The sequence below is a fragment of the Nerophis ophidion genome, linkage group LG10 (assembly GCF_033978795.1).
Source record: "Nerophis ophidion isolate RoL-2023_Sa linkage group LG10, RoL_Noph_v1.0, whole genome shotgun sequence".
Lineage (NCBI taxonomy): Eukaryota > Metazoa > Chordata > Actinopteri > Syngnathiformes > Syngnathidae > Nerophis > Nerophis ophidion.
The window spans coordinates 53,461,663-53,479,478 of record NC_084620.1 but is presented as its reverse complement, the minus strand read 5'-3'; the positions used below and the strand labels follow the sequence as shown (position 1 = coordinate 53,479,478).

At 44.5% G+C, this 17,816-nt stretch overlaps 1 protein-coding gene across 2 annotated transcripts in view; it reads right to left on the bottom strand.

The window, feature by feature from the left end:
- Positions 1 to 17,816, bottom strand: part of sfmbt2 (Scm like with four mbt domains 2) — an 86,355-nt gene that overhangs the window by 53,658 nt on the left and 14,881 nt on the right. For both annotated transcript variants that reach the window (XM_061914110.1, XM_061914111.1), the window contains exon 3: positions 10,587 to 10,654. In XM_061914110.1, the coding sequence (XP_061770094.1) occupies positions 10,587 to 10,632 (46 nt within the window). In that variant the 5' untranslated portion in view covers positions 10,633 to 10,654. The remainder of the gene's footprint in view (positions 1 to 10,586; positions 10,655 to 17,816) is intronic.

Sequence of the window (17,816 nt, the reverse complement as noted above, 5' to 3'; positions counted from 1 at the left end):
TTTGTTCAACCTTAGCCCACGGCTTTGTTCGGTTTTAAAACTTTGGCCCACTCTGTATTTGAGTTCGACACCCCTGGTGTAACAGAAGGCAGGAAGTAGCACATCGAGGGGAAAACCCAAGAGATCCCAGACAAAAGGATAACTAGTATTCAGTTATTAAAAGCAAACCAAACCAATCTTGTCATTCATCCATCCATTTTCTACTGCTTGTCCCTCATCGCAGGGCCAACACAGACGGACAAGACAACATTCACACTCACATTCACACACTATTAAAAGTGTAAATAATTGACTTTGGATGCATTCTCAGTTCCATTTCGAAAGTAATGGAAAAAATTGTTTATGAATATAGATCGATAAGATACCTTGCTACTAAAGGCTTACTGAAATTAGATTTTCTTATTCAAACGGGGATAGCAGGTCCATTCTATGTGTCATACTTGATCATTTCGCGATATTGCCATATTTTTGCTGAAAGGATTTAGTAGAGAACATCGACGATAAAGTTTGCAACTTTTGATCGCTAATAAAAAAGCCTTGCCTTTACCGGAAGTAGCAGACGATGTGCACGTGACGTCACGGGTTGTGGAGCTCCTCACATCTGAACATTGTCTATAATCATAGCCACCAGCAGCAAGAGCGATTTGGACCGAGAAAGCGACGATTTCCCCATTAATTTGAGCGAAGATGAAAGATTCGTGGATGAGGAAAGTTAGAGTGAAGCACTTAAAAAAAAAAGGCGACGGCTCCAGGCAACGGCAGTGGGAGCGATTCAGATGTTATTAGACACATTTATTAGGATAATTCTGGAAAATCTCTTATCTACTTATTGTTTTAATAGTGTTTTAGTGAGATTATAAAGTCATACCTGAAAGTCGGAGGACTGCGGTGACTGCATAATCCGCTCAATTCTCTGGTAAGAGCTGACTTAATATCACAATTTTCCCATCCAAAAACTTGCTGATAGAGAAACATGTTCATCCTCCATCCTATCTTGCCGATTGTATTGTACCATATGTCCCGGCAAGAAATCTGCGTTCAAAGGACTCCGGCTTATTAGTGATTCCCAAAGCCCAAAAAAAGTCTGTGGGCTATAGAGCGTTTTCCTTTCGGGCTCCAGTACTCTGGAATTCCCTCCCGGTAAAAGTTTGAGATGCCACCTCAGTAGAAGCATTTAAGTCTCACCTTAAAACTCATTTGTATACTCTAGCCTTTAAATAGACTCCCTTTTTAGACCAGTTGATCTGCAGTTTCTTTTTTTCTTTCTCCTATGTCCCACTCTCCCTTGTGGAGGGGGTCCGGTCCGATCCGGTGGCCATGTACTGCTCGCCTGTGTATCGGCTGGGGACATCTCTGCGCTGCTGATCCGCCTCCGCTTGGGATGGTTTTTCTGCTGGCTCCGCTGTGAACGGGACTCTCGCTGCTGTGTTGGATCCGCTTTGGACTGGACTCTCGCGACTGTGTTGGATCCATTATGGATTGAACTTTCACAGTATCATGCTAGACCCACTCGACATCCATTGCTTTCCTCCTCTCCATGGTTCTCATAGTCATCATTGTCACCGACATCCCACTGGGTGTGAGTTTTCCTTGCCCTTATGTGGGCCTACCGAGGATGTCGTAGTGGTTTGTGCAGCCCTTTGAGACACTAGTGATTTAGGGCTATATAAGTAAACATTGATTGATTGATTGATGTTCGCCTGACCGCTCTGTTAAAGCTTCACAACAGACAAAGAAACACCGGCTGTGTTTCGGCAGCTGCAATCCACCGATTTAAACCGACAGCATTCTTCTTTGACGTCTCCATTATTAATTGAACAAATTGCAAAAGATTCAGCAACACAGATGTCCAAAATACTATGCAATTATGCGATTAAAGCAGACTACTTTCAGCCGTGAGTGGTGCTGGGAGAACATGTCAGCTCCAACCAATAACGTCATTCCGCAACGTTTTCAACAGGATACCTCGCGGGAAATTTTAAATTGCAATTTAGTAAACTAAACCGGCCGTATTGGCATGTGTTGCAATGTTAAGATTTCATCATTGATATATAAACTGTGTGGTCGATAGTAGTGGGTTTCAGTAGGCCTGCTACTAAAAAACTTGTGTACAAACTCCAATCCGGCTTCAGAACTAACCACTCCACTGACACATGCCTTCTCTATCTGAGCGACCACATCAAACACGAGGTGGACGCGGGCAAATACTGCGGCATGGTAATGCTGGACCTTCAGAAGGCCTTTGACACCGTTGACCACGCTATACTGTTGGATAAGCTCAGAGCAATTGGATTTGATAAAACCTCATCGAGCTGGATGCAATCGTACTTGGAGGGGAGGAAACAGGTGGTAGAGGTGAATGGCACAATGTCCCCTCCCCTCCCAGTAAGCTGTGGAGTCCCCCAAGGCAGTATATTAGGACCTTTACTGTTCCTAATATACGTAAACCACATGTCATCAGCATGCCACTGTGAATTGTTCCTGTTTGCGGATGACTCGGCCCTGCTGGTATCCGGCAAGGACAAGTCACAGGTGGAAAAAAATCCTCAGTGCGGAACTCCGTGGTATTTGCACCTGGCTCGCTGACAATAAACTTTCCATACACTTGGGTAAAACGGTGTGCATCCTATTTGGAACCCAAATCAACCTTAAAGGGGAACATTATCACCAAACCTATGCAAGTGTCAATATATACCTTGATGTTGCAGAAAAAAGACCATGTATTTTTTTAACCGATTTCCGAACTCTAAATGGGTGAATTTTGGCAAATTAAACGCTTTTCTGTTTATCGGTCTTTTAGCGATGACGTCAGAATGTGACGTCACCGAGGTAACACACCCGCCATTTTCATTTTCACATTACAAACACCGGGTCTCAGCTCTGTTATTTTCCGTTTTTTTGACTATTTTTGGGAACCTTGGTGTGTTGTCGGAGGGTGTAACAACACTAACAGGGAGGGATTCAAGTTGCACCACTGGCAAGAAATCTGCCGCCAGACCCCCATTGAATTTGCCAGAGTGTCTTCACATTTGACCGGCGATGCTAAGACAGACATGTCAGAGATGTATGGATAACCTGCAGATGCATTTGCAACGATTATGTCAACGAAATCACAAAGGTGAGTTTTGTTGATGTTGTTGACTTATGTGCTAATCAGACATATTTGGTCGCGGCATGACTGCCAGCTAATCGATGCTAACATGCTACGCTAATCGATGCTAACATGCTATTTACGCTAGCTGCATGTACATTTGAAACTAGATACCCACATTTAATGCGAAACAAACACTTACCAACCGACGGATTTAAGTTGCTCCAGTGTCACAAGATGCGAAAGTCCTGATCGTTTGGTCCGCACATTTTACCGGCGATGCTAATAAGGCAGCCATGCTATGGGCCACTTCATTAGGTACACCTACGCTATGGCCGAATAGCTTCAGTTTTTCTTCAATTTTGTTTTTGCTATCTGCCTCCATACTCCGACCACCTGTTTCAATACATGCGTAATCTGTTGAATCGCTTAAGTCGCTGAAATCCGAGTCTGAATCCGAGCTAATGTCACTATATCTTGCTGTGGTAACCGCCATGTTGCTTGTATTGGCAGCCCTGTATGACGTCACAGGGAAATGGATAGTGGTTTCGAAGATAGCGAAAATAAGGCACTTTAAAGCTTTATTTAGGGATATTCCGGGACCGGTAAAATTTTGAAAAAAACTTCAAAAAATACAACAACCCACTGGGAACTGATTTTTATTGTTTTTAACCTTTTTGAAATTGTGATAATGTTCCCCTTCAAAGAAAGTCATTGACTTAACTATTAAAGTGAATGACATTGTTATCACCAGGAAAGATGATGAGGTCACTGACCAATGTTCCATTCTAGAGTCTAATATTTTCTGTGATCAAATGGCAACAAAGGTAATCAAAAAGGTCAACCAACGAACGAGAGTTCTCTACAGAATCTCCTCTCTGGTCAACAAAAGCACCTTGAAGATTCTAGCGGGAACTCTCGTTCAACCCTTTTTTCGATTATGCTTGCACCTCCTGGTAGCTTAGCTCCAAAACCCTCAAATCTGGACTCCAAACATCCCAGAACAAGCTCGTCAGGTTACTTCTAGACCGCCACACCAGATCACACCTCACTCCTACCTACTTCTCCAAAGTGGGCTGGCTCAGGGTGGAGGACAGAGTAAAAAAACTTGCACTGAGCCTGATCTATAAAATCCGCTACTCCTCCCTGATACCGAAGTACATGTCAAACTACTTCCTTAACGTAAATGACCGCCGTAACCACAACTCCAGGGGGAGCTCCACAAACCACGTTAAACCCAGATTCCGATCTAACAAAGGTCTTAACTCATTCTCCTATGCCACATCAGCGGCGGCGATGATCAAGAAGAACGCGGAGTTGGAATATAATTACGTTGGCGGAGTTACAATGCATTGTAGGCTACCGCCACCTAGTGCACCGGAGTTGTAACTACAAGCTCCATTCACAGACAGAGTCCCATTGCTTTTATGAGCGGTCGAGCGAGTCAAAAGCCGTAAAAAAAATAAAATAAAATTTTTAAAAAATCTATTTGTGGCGGCCATAATTCTTTCGTGGCGGGCCGCCACAAATAAATGACTGTGTGGGATACCCTGGAATGTCATTAAAACAGTTAACGCCATCTTTTGGGGGGTGGGGGGGAGGGCTCGGCGGTGGCGATGATCAAGAAGAACGCGGAGTTGGAATTTAATTACATTGGCGGGGTTACAATGCATCGTAGGTTACCGCCACCTACTGCACTGGAGTTGTAACTACAAGCTCCATTCACAGACAGAGTCCCATTGCTTTTATGAGCGGTCGAGCTAGTCAAAAGCCGTTAAAAAAAAATTTGTGGCGGCCGTAATTCTTTCGTGGCGGGCCGCCACAAATAAATGAATGTGTGGGATACCCTGGAGTGTCATTAAAACAGTTAGCGCCATCTTTTGACACTTCTTCCACTCCCATCCTTGCACGCTACACCGCTACAAAAAAGATGACGGGGAGAAAACGCTGTCGAAGGTGAACCACGTAAATAAGATCGCCCACTAAAGCGACTGTCAGAAAGCGCCTTGCTGATGATGATGTGTAAAACATCATCCATGCAACATTTTGACCAAAGAACCACCATTACATGTTATGTAGACCAGAGTTTTTCAACTTATGTGCTCTGAGATATTGTCTGGTGTGCCGTGGGAAATTATGCATCTTCACCTAGTTGGTCCCCAAAAATTTTTGCAAATCCATCATCATCATCTTCCGCTTATCCGAGGTCGGGTCGCGGGGCCAACAGCCTAAGCAGGGAAACCCAGACTTCCCTCTCCCCAGCCACTTCGTCTAGCTCTTCCCGGGGGATCCCGAGCCGTTCCCAGGCCAGCCGGGAGACATAGTCTTCCCAACGTGTCCTGGGTCTTCCCCGTGGCCTCCTACCGGTTGGACGTGCCCTAAACACCTCCCTAGGGAGGCGTTCGGGTGGCATCCTGACCAGATGCCCGAACTACCTCATCTGGCTCCTCTCGATGTGAAGGAGCAGCGGCTTTACTTTGAGTTCCTGCAACCTTATCGTGGTAGAGGAGTTTGCGTGTCCCAATGATCCTAGGAGCTATGTTGTCCGGGGGCATAAATCCCCCTGGTAGGGTCTCCCAAGGCAAACGGGTTCTAGGTGAGGGATCAGACAAAGAGCAGCTCGAAGACCTTTATGAAGATGAAAAACCATGGACCCAGATTTCCCTCGCCCGGACGCGGGTCACAGGGGCCCCCCTCTGGAGCCAGGCCCGGAGGTGGGGCACGATGGCGAGCGCCTGGTGGCCGGGCCTGTTCCCATGGGGCCCGGCCGGGCACAGCCCGAAGAGGCAACGTGGGTCACCCCTCCAATGGGCTCACCACCCATAGCAGGGGCCATAGAGGTCGGGTGCATTGTGAGCTGGGCGACAGCCGAAGGCAGGGCACTTGGCGGTCCGATCCTCGGCTACAGAAGCTAGCTCTTGGGACGTGGAACGTCACCTCACTGGGGGGGGGAAGAGCCTGAGCTAGTGCGCGAAGTCGAGAAATTCCGGCTGGATATAGTCGGACTCACTTCGACGCACAGCAAGGGCTCTGGAACCACTTCTCTCGAGAGGGATTGGACCCTCTTCCACTCTGGCGTTGCCGGCAGTGAGAGGCGACGGGCTGGGGTGGCAATTCTTGTTTCCCCCCGGCTCAAAGCCTGTACGTTGGAGTTCAACCCGGTGGACGAAAGGGTAGCCTCCCTCCGCCTTCGGGTGGGGGGACGGGTCCTGACTGTTGTTTGTGCTTGTGCACCAAACAGCAGTTCAGAGTACCCACCCTTTTTGGGAACACTCGAGGGAGTACTGGAAAGTGCTCACCCGGGTGATTCCCTTGTCCTACTGGGAGACTTCAACGCTCACGTTGGCAACGACAGTGAAACCTGGAGAGGCGTGATTGGGAAGAATGGCCGCCCGGATCTGAACCCGAGTGGTGTTTTGTTATTGGACTTTTGTGCTCGTCACAGTTTGTCGATAACAAACACCATGTTCAAACATAAGGGTGTCCATATGTGCACTTGGCACCAGGACACCCTAGGCCGCAGTTCCATGATCGACTTTGTAGTTGTGTCATCGGATTTGCGGCCTCATGTTTTGGACACTCGGGTGAAGAGAGGGGCGGAGCTTTCTACCGATCACCACCTGGTGGTGAGTTGGCTGCGATGGTGGGGGAGGATGCCGGACAGACCTGGGAGGCCCAAACGCATTGTGAGGGTCTGCTGGGAACGTCTGGGAGAGTCTCCTGTCAGACAAAGTTTCAATTCCCACCTCCGGAAGAACTTTGAACATGTCACGAGGGAGGTGCTGGACATTGAGTCCGAGTGGACCATGTTCCGCACCTCTATTGTCGAGGCGGCAGATCGGAGCTGTGGCCGCAAGGTAGTTGGTGCCTGTCGGGGCGGCAATCCTAAAACCACTTGGTGGACACCAGCGGTGAGGGATGCCGTCAAGCTGAAGAAGGAGTCCTATCGGGTCCTTTTGGCTCATAGGACTCCGGAGGCAGTGGACAGGTACCGACAGGCCAAGCGGTGTGCAGCTTCAGCGGTCGCGGAGGCAAAAACTCGGACATGGGAAGAGTTCGGGGAAGCCATGGAAAACGACTTCCGGACGGCTTCGAAGCGATTCTGGACCACCGTCCGCCGCCTCAGGAAGGGGAAGCAGTGCACGATCAACACCGTGTATGGTGCGGATGGTGTTCTGCTGACCTCGACTGCGGATGTTGTGGATAGGTGGAGGGAATACTTCGAAGACCTCAATCCCACCAACACGTCTTCCTATGAGGAAGCAGTGCCTGGGGAATCTGTGGTGGACTCTCCTATTTCTGGGGCTGAGGTCGCTGAGGTAGTTAAAAAGCTCCTCGGTGGCAAGGCCCCAGGGGTGGACGAGACCCGTCCGGAGTTCCTTAAGGCTCTGGATGCTGTGGGGCTGTCTTGGTTGACAAGACTTTGCAGCATCGCGTGGACATCGGGGGCGGTACCTCTGGATTGGCAGACCGGGGTTGTGGTTCCTCTCTTTAAGAAGGGGGACCGGAGGGTGTGTTCCAACTATCGTGGGATCACACTCCTCAGCCTTCCCGGTAAGGTTTATTCAGGTGTACTGGAGAGGAGGCTACGTTGGATAGTCGAACCTCGGATTCAGGAGGAACAGTGTGGTTTTCGTCCTGGCCGTGGAACTGTGGACCAGCTCTATACTCTCGGCAGGGTTCTTGAGGGTGCATGGGAGTTTGCCCAACCAGTCTACATGTGCTTTGTGGACTTGGAGAAGGCATTCGACCGTGTCCCTCGGGAAGTCCTGTGGGGAGTGCTCAGAGAGTATGGGGTATCGGACTGTCTTATTGTGGCGGTCCGTTCCCTGTACGATCAGTGCCAGAGCTTGGTTCGCATTGCCGGCAGTAAGTCGAACACATTTCCAGTGAGGGTTGGACTCCGCCAAGGCTGTCCTTTGTCACCGATTCTGTTCATAACTTTTATGGACAGAATTTCTAGGCGCAGTCAAGGCGTTGAGGGGTTCCGGTTTGGTAACCGCAGGATTAGTTCTCTGCTTTTTGCAGATGATGTGGTCCTGATGGCTTCATCTGACCGGGATCTTCAGCTCTCGCTGGATCGGTTCGCAGCCGAGTGTGAAGCGACCGGAATGAGAATCAGCACCTCCAAGTCCGAGTCCATGGTTCTCGCCCGGAAAAGGGCGGAGTGCCATCTCCGGGTTGGGGAGGAGACCCTGCCTGAAGTGGAGGAGTTCAAGTACCTAGGAGTCTTGTTCACGAGTGGGGGAAGAGTGAATCGTGAGATCGACAGGCGGATCGGTGCGGCGTCTTCAGTAATGCGGACGTTGTACCGATCCGTTGTGGTGAAGAAGGAGCTGAGCCGGAAGGCAAAGCTCTCAATTTACCGGTCGATCTACGTTCCCATCCTCACCTATGGTCATGAGCTTTGGGTCATGACCGAAAGGATAAGATCACGGGTACAAGCGGCCGAAATGAGTTTCCTCCGCCGTGTGGCTCTCTCCCAAATCAATAATAATAATCTTCAAATAATGTGCCGTTATCTAGTGCCTGTGCTGTGGAAAGCTTGGCAAAGTAATCTTATAATACTCCATATCAGTAGGTGGCAGCAGGTAATTAATTGCTTTGTAGAAGTCGGAATGCGCCGAGTAAGGTTTGTCGTGATCCCGATATGCAGAGCACAGCGGGAGACAGTGTGCAGGTAAATAAAGGCATGCAACGCTTAAACCAAAAATGAACAGAAGGCAAGTCCCGCTAGGAAAAGGCCCTCAACCATAAGGACGGCTATGCAAAACAAAAGTATAACTGAACTGGCTACGAAGTGAACAAAAACAGAATGCTGGACGACAGCAAAAACTTACAGCGTGTGGAGCGGAGACTGTGTCCACAAAGCACATCCCGTACATGAAAGACAATAAACAATGTCCCCACAAAGAAAGATAGCATATGCACAACTTAAATAGTCTTGATTGCGAAAACAAAGCAGGTGCTGGCAATACCACTCTGAAGCTGCTACAGGAGAACACCAACAAAACAGGTAGGGTCACCAAAATAACAGCTAAAGACAGGAACTAAAAGCACTACACACAGGAAACAACAACAAACTCCAAATAAGCACAACAACCTGGTGTAGTTTCATTTTTTTAACCTTTTCTGCTGGTGGTGTGCCTCCGTATTTATGAGAAAAAATGTGCCTTGGCTCCAAAAATGTTGAAAAACACTGATGCAGAAAGACCACAAAGAAGTGTTTTCCATTTAGAAAAAAAAAATACAACTATGACTCCTTTAATACGCTGCAATTGGAATAATTTTGGCTGTGCTTACAGACCTTGAAGCATTTTTTTTATTTGGTACATGGTGGAAAGATAAGTGTGACCAGTAGATGGCAGTAACACATTCCTTTTGCTCACATTTTCAGTACCGTATTTTCGGACTATAAGGCGCACTTAAGAATTGTTTAATTTTCTCAACCCCCGGCGCGCCCAATGTACGGAAACATTTTTTATTGTTCTTACCGACCTTGAAGGAATTTTTTTAATTTGGTACATGGTGGTGTGCCTCTGTATTTTTTACGAGAAAAAATGTGCCTTGGCTCCAAAAATGTTGAAAAACACTGATGCAGTTAGACCACAAAGTGTTTTCCATTTAGACAAAATATATATAACTATGACTCCTTTAATACGCCTTATAATCCGGTGAAATTGGAATAATTTATGTTGTGCTTACAGACCTTGAAGCATTTTTTTTATATGGTACATGGTGGAAGGATAAGTGTGACCAGTAGATGGCAGTAACACATTCCTTTTGCTCACATTTTAATTACCGTATTTTTCGGACTATAAGGCGCACTTAAGAATAGTTTAATTTTCTGAACCCCGGTGCGTAAAATGTACGGAAACATTTTTTATTGTTCTTACCGACCTTGAAGCAATTTTTAAAATTTGGTACACGGTGAAGTGAAGTGAATTATATTTTATATAGCACTTTTCTCTAGTGACTCAAAGCGCTTTACATAGTGAAACCCAATATCTAAGTTACATTTAAACCAGTGTGGGTGGCACTGGGAGCAGGTGGGTAAAGTGTCTTGCCCAAGGACACAACGGCAGCGACTAGGATGGCGGAAGCGGGAATCGAACCTGCAACCCTCAAGTTGCTGGCACGGCCGCTCTACCAACCGAGCTATGCCGCCCCATAGTGGTGAAACGATAAGTGTGACCAGTAGATGGCAGTCACACATAAGAGATACATGTAGTTGCAATATGACTCAAGTAAACACCAAAACTGTATATGTTCCTTTTGCTCACATTTCCGTAGCACGTTTTGTATGAAAATAGACCTGACTAGACCCGCTCATCGGCAGTGCGCCTTTTAATCCGGTGCGCCCTAGGGTCTGGGAAAATACGGTAATTAAAAAAAAAAAAAAAAGCACCATTTTTATAAGTTGCTTATATAGTGACAAGTGCATCAGTATACATTAAAAAGGCATCAGTAATAGTTTTTTATTAAATTGTAGTACCTGAACCGTAAGGTGCCCAAAGATTCCCACCTCTACTCGCCAACATTCTGATGTGCGATGGGGTCTGCCTGAGGTGACATACCAGAGCTGCCATCAGACAAGCAGGAAATAACACTAACGAAAAGGGTAAAACCTAACGAGATCCAAAGACAAAAAGGTAGCAATTTTTTTGTTGTTAAAAGCAAACCAAAAAAATCTTATTGTTTCTGATGACTGCCTAAAATTGCATACCAGAGCTGCCATCAGACAACGAATCAGAGCTCAGCAAAGCGGCAGAACTGGAATGGAACCAGCGTGACAGCACGGCTGCCGGTGAGTCAAACTCACCTCGCTATTTTGCTGGCAACGACTCGATAACTGGAAATCACTTCTCAAGACGCCTATTCCCCTAAATCACCGTTGTCCTAAGTGTGGCTTCTGCTTCAGTTTCATCCAAAATCCATTTAATTTATACATCACTATTAACAACCAAACTGTTACAGAATAATGCACGTAAAAAACAGTAAAAAAAAGACATTTGTCAAGTCTATGTGATCATGTTTTGTTTTAGTCATGTTCTGTTTCTTTGGCCACTCAGTTCCTGATTTTGCACTTCCTGGTTTGTTTTGTCACCATGACTACCCATTAGTTTTCACCTGTCCTCATGTGTCACACCTGTTTTCACTAATCACCACAGTATTATTCAAGCCTGTCTGTTTCTGTTGTTCATTCTGGCAACATCACCCTCCTTTACCTGCTATGCACTTTGTAATCCCTGCCAATGATCCATTTCCCGTTCTCGTTCCGTTCCAAGTAAGTTTTCTCGTTATTTATGCCACAGTGCAAGTTTTTGTTTTATGTTCATAGTTTTGCCTTAGGGCGAGTTTTGTTTACACAGCCAAGTTTTTGTACTGCCATTGTGCGCGCCTTTTGTTTGCCGTTTTTTGTGCAGTTATAGCAGGGGTAGGGAACCTATGGCTCGGGAGCCAGATGTGGCTCTTTTGATGACTGCATCTGGCTCTCAGATAAATCTGAGCTGACATTGCTAAACACGATAAGTAATGAATAAATCCACTTGTAATCACAGTGTTAATAATAATCCATCCATCCATTTTCTACCGCTTATTCCCTTTTGGGGTCACGGGGGGCGCTGGCGCCTATCTCAGCTACAATCGGGTGGAAGGCGGGTTCAAAATATAAAACATTCTCATGCATTTTGAATCCATCCATCAGTTTTCTAACGCACCTGTTCAAGAAGCTGCGTTAATGGTGAGAAGTTATTTATTTATTATTGGTTAGTGTGGGGCTTGCCCTCCTGGGGGTTCTGCAGACCACCAAGCACAGACGTGAAAGCCTGTTTCAGGGTTACAATATTGTTTTATTTTTCAATAAGTCTCTCAGTTGCTTTCCAGCAATGTCTTTTTCTCTTTCGTTTTCGCTCGCGCTCTGGCTCCAGCCCCAACCCCGTCTCTCCTCCTGGCTGCTGCTTATAACAGAGCGACAGGTGATTAGATAACAAGGCCCAGGTGGGCCGTCTACGCACCTGTCGCTTATTCATTGGCCGGTCCTGGCAGACCCCAGTTCACTGCAGGCCGGCAGGCCACGCCCCCTCCACAGTTAGCTTCAGAATAACAATGTTATTACAAAGAATAAGAGACCTATTATACTCTAGAAATGTTGGTCTTACTTAAAAATGCACGCGTTTAGTTGTGTTCAGTGTTTAAAAAAAATATTATATGGCTCTTACGGAAATACATTTTAAAATATTTGGCTTCTTGGCTCTCTCAGCCAAAAAGGTTCCCGACCCCTGAGTTATAGTGTTAAAATAAAAGATGTCTTTACCTTCATGATATCTCCGGTCCAAGTTCACTTGTATCTCGGGAAAACAACCACCTCATAGTCCAAGTATTGACAACACTCAATTGAAAGCATTTAAAATAACATTTAAAAATATATAAAAAAAACAATACAAATAGACTGAAATAAATATGTATTCCATTTTAACAAGAAAATGAGAATGGGGGAAAAAAGCACAATAGACAAGCCAAAAGTTTGTACCTTCCACTTTTTCAAAGTGTTTTCTTAATTTTCATGACTATTTACATTGTAGATTGTAACTGAAGGCATCAAAACTATGAATGAACACATGTGGCTTTATGTACTTAACGAACTAAAGTAAAATAACTAAAAAAAAATACATTTTATGGACAATTAACTGGGGAATAAGCGGAATGAAAATCATTCTTTTTACATCTGTGAGGACCGAACATGATTTTGGAGCTGAATGTCGATATCTGTTCAACAATTTTGTAACGTACACAGTACAGATCAAAAGTTTGGAAACACCTCATTCAATGCGTTTTCTTTATTTTCATGACTATTTACATTGTAGATTGTCACTGAAGGCATCAAAACTATGAATGAACACATGTGGAGTTATGTACTTAACTGAAAACATGTTCTATATTCTAGTTTCTTCAAAATAGCCACTCTTTGCTCTGATTACGGCTTTGCACACTCTTGGCATTCTCTTGATGAGCTTAAAGAGGTAGTCACCTGAAAGGGATTTTACTTCACAGGTGTGCTTGAAGCAAATCGAGAGAATGCCAAGTGTGTGCAAAGCAGTTATCAGAGTAAAGGGTGGCTATTTTGAAGAAAGTCTGGGCTTCCCTGCTTAGGCTGCTGCCCCCGTGACCCAACCTCAGTTAAGTGGAAAAAGATGGACGAACAGAATATAAAACATGTTTTCAGTTATTTCACCTTTTTTTTGTTCAGTACATAACTCCACATCGTTTTGATGTGACACTCTACAATGTAAATAGTCATGAAAATAAAGAAAACTCATTGAATGAGATGTGAGAATTAGCGTCTGAATTATATTTATATAGCGCTTTTCTCTAGTGACTCAAAGCGCTTTTACATAGTTAAACCCAATATCTAAGTTCAATTTAAACCAGTGTGGGTGGCACTGGGAGCGGGTGGGTAAAGTGTCATGCCCAAGGACACAACGGCAGTAAGTAGGATGGCGGAAGCTGGGATCAAACCTGGAACCCTCAAGTTGCTGGCACGGCAACTCTACCAACCGAGCTATACCGCCCCTGTGATGTGTCCAAGCTTTGGGTCTGTACGGCAATAGTTTAACATGTTAAACAATTTTAACATAAAATGTGTTCATTCACAGTCTTGATGCCTTTAGTGACAACCTACAATGTAAATAGTCATGAAAATAAAGAAAACTCATTGAATGAGAAAGTGTTCAAACTTTTGGTCTGTATGGCTAAAGTTTAACATATTAAAGGCCTACTGAAATTAGATGTTATTTAAACGGGGATAACAGGTCCATTCTATGTGTCATACTTGATCATTTCGCGATATTGTCATATTTTTGCTGAAAGGATTTAGTAGAGAACATAGACGATAAAGCTCGCAACTTTTGGTGCTGATTAAAAAAAAGCCTTGCCTGTACCGAAAGTAGCAGACAATATGCGCGTGACGTCACGGCCACCAGCAGCGAGAGCGATTCGGACCGAGAAAGCGACGATTTCCCCATTAATTTGAGCGAAGATGAAAGATTTCTGGATGAGGAAAGTGAGAGTGAAGGACTAAGAAAAAAATTAATACATTTAAAAAATAGACTAGAGGGCAGTGGGAGCGATTCAGATAGGGAAGATGCTGTGAGAGGCGCCGTGGCAGCCATGAAGGTGGCAGGACCACTCGACCAGGCCCAACCGCAACAAGGGATAGAGCAATACCGCTTTGAAACTGACGCTGACGGTCAGGAGGAGGCATATTGATGCTGGAGTAACACACGACATAGATTGCCTTCAGAATACAGATTGATAAAAATGTTTTTTTAATAATACACTGTACTTTGTGTGTGTGGTCCAATCCAACCGTGTTCGCTTGACATCTCCGTTCCATAGTAAAGCCTGACCGTCATATTTTGGGAATGTAAACAATGAAACACCGGCTGTTTTTGTGTTGCTAAAGCCGGCCGCGATACTCCCCTTCCCACTTACAGCTTTCTTCTTTGACGTCTCCATTGTTCAGTGAACAAATTGAAAAAGATTAACCCACACAGATGTCCAGAATACTGTGGAATTTTGCGATGGAAACAGACGACTTAATAGCTGGGCACGATGCTGGCACAAAATGTCCTCTACAATCTGTGACGTCACACGCAGGCGTCATCATACCGAGATATTTTCAGCAGGATTTTTTGGCGCAAAATTTAAAATTGCACTTTAGTAAACTAACCCGGCTGTATTGGCATGTGTTGCAATGTTAAATATTTCATCGTGATATATAAACTATCAGACTGCGTGGTCGGTAGTAGTGGCTTTCAGTAGGCCTTTAAACAATTTTAACATAATTAAAACACAAATCTCTTCACTCTTGGCAAAGGCGGTCGCACTCCCTCCGCTCTCCGTGTCTGCCCTTTTGCCTTTTTTGCAAAGTGAAAAAACCATCTCAGGGGACTACCTCTTGAAGCTCATCGCGAGAATGCAAAGAGTGTGCAAAAAAAGTAAACATAGCAAAGGGCGGCTCTTTTGAAGAAACTAGAACAGGGGTAGGGAACCTATGGCTCGCGAGCCATATGTGGCTCTTTTGATGATTGCATCTGGCTCTCGGATAAATCTGAGCTGACATTGCTTAACACGATAATGAATAATTCCACTTGTAATCAGTGTTAAAAATACCGTTCAAAATATAAAATATTGTCATGCATTTTTATGTTCAAGAAGTTGGTAAGAAGTCATTTATTTATTATTGGTTAGTGTGGGGCTTGCCCTCCAGGGGGTTCTTCAGACCACCAAGCACTGACATGAGACCCAGTTTCAGGGTTACAATATTGTTTTATTTTTCAATAAGTATCTCTGTTGCTTTCCAGCAATTGTCTTTTTCTCTTTCGTTCTCAATCGCGCTCTGGTTTCTAGCCCCAAGCTCGTCTCTCCTCCTGGCTGCTGCTTATAACATGGCGACAGGTGATCAAATAAAAAGGCCCAGGTGGGCCATCTACGCACCTGTCGGTGAATTCGAGGCCTGTCCAGGCAACACCCTGCTTCGCTGCAGGCCCGCAGGCCACACCCCTCCACAGTTAGCTTCAGAATAACAATGTTATTACAAAGAATAAGAGACCTCTCTAGAAATGTTGGTCTTTCTTAAAAATGCATGCGTTTTGTTGTGTTCAGTGTTAACAAAAATATTATATGGCTCTTACGGAAATCCATTTTAAAATATTTGGCTTCTTGGCTCTCTCAGCTAAAAAGGTTCCCGACCCCTGAACTAGAATATAGAACATGTTTTCAGTAAAGTACATAACTCCACGTGTTCATTCATAGCTTTGATGCCTTCGGTGACAACCTACAATGTAAATAGTCATGAAAATCAAGAAGAAAACACATTGACTGAGAAGTGTTCAAACTTTCAGTCTATATGGCTAAAGTTTAACATAAACAATTTTAACATGATTAAAACACAAATCTCTTCACTCTTGGCAAAGGCGGTCGCGCTCCCTCCCCTCTCCGTGTCTGCCCTTCTAGCCTTTTTTGCAAAGTGAAAAAAACATTTCAGGGGACTACATCTTGAAGCTCATCGTGAGAATGCAAAGAGTGTGCAAAAAAAGTAAACATAGCAAAGGGCGGCTCTTTTGAAGAAACTAGAATATAGAACAAGTTTTCAGTAAAGTACATAACTCCACGTGTTCATTCATAGTTTTAATGCCTTCGGTGACAACCTACAATGTAAATAGTCATGAAAATAAAGAAGAAAACACATTGGTTGAGAAGGTGTGTACAAACGTTTAGCCTGTTTTACCAAATAAAATAAAAGCATAAACATGGCCCCCACGTCCTCACATTTTTCAGTTATGTGGCCGTCGGTGGAAACGTTTGGACACTCCCGCACTAAATCATGCGAGGGCGTTGAGCTCATTAAAAAAGGAGGAACGCAGACAAAAAAGCATCGCAACACGAGCTGGACGACGTCATTAAAAGCCAGCAAGAGGCGCGCGTCAGGAGCAGCTCCTCTGAAACCAAGCGTCTGCACCTTTACCCGGATCTGCACCAAAAAAGAAGGCTTTTACTATCCTTCCAAAACAAATTTCGCATCTCCGACAAATATTGCAAGTGTTGTATTTTTAAAACTATATGAACCTTCAGAGCAGTTCATCTCAACAAACAGCCCAGTGTGCGTGTCCCCCTACCCCGACATCCTACAGGAGGGGTCGGGAACCTTTTTGGCTGAGAGAGCCATGAAAGCCAAATATTTTAAAATGTATTTCCGTGAGAGCAATATCATATTTTTTAACACTGAATACAACTAAATGCGTGCATTTTTGAGTAAGACCAACATTTTTAGAGTATAATAAGTATCTTATTCTTTTTAATAACAGTTATTCTGAAGCTAACCAATAATAAATAAAATGTCATGCCTGTTGATCATGTTTTTGTTTGGCCATGTGCTGTTTGTCTTTTGGACTCTTTAAGTTCCTGTTTTTTTCCACTCCCTTGTCTGGTTTCCTTGGTTACTCATTTTGTCCACCTGTCTCTGGTGGACAAAATGCCCGCTCACCTGATTCCCGAGCACTAATCAGAAGCAGCATTTAAGCTCGTCTTTGCCAGTCAGTCGCCTTGTGCTGACTTGTTTCATGCCTTGCCATAGTTTCGTGCTTCATGCCATGTCAAGTAAGTTTTGTTTGATTTATGTTCTTAGTCTGTTTATGTGTTAGCTTTGTTCCTTAGCCCATTAATGCGACTTCTTGAACAGGTGCCGTAAAAAAACGGATGGATGGATTTAAATGCATGAGAATGTTTTGTACTTTGCACGTTATTTTTAGCACTGTGATTACCAGCGAAATTATTCATAATTATCGCGTTAAGCTATGTCAGCTAAGATTTATCCGAGAGCCAGATGTAGTCATCAAAGGAGCGATATGGCATTTTTTGGATATCTCGATATTTTTAGGCCAAATCGCGATACATATCTCCATATTTTGCCTTAGCCTTAAATCAGTGGTGTCAAACTCAAATACAGAGTGGGCCAAAATTTAAAACTGAACAAAGACGCGGGCCAAGGTTGAACGAATTAACCTTTAAATAGGGACCCCAACAAGTTTTGCATTAAGTATTGAACAAGCAAGGCTTACATAACTTTATAGTGACATGCAAAATCCAGTTTCAAATAATAATAATAAGAATAATAAAATATCAATAATTATTGCTCAGTTTGCTACACTGATTTTCTTTAACA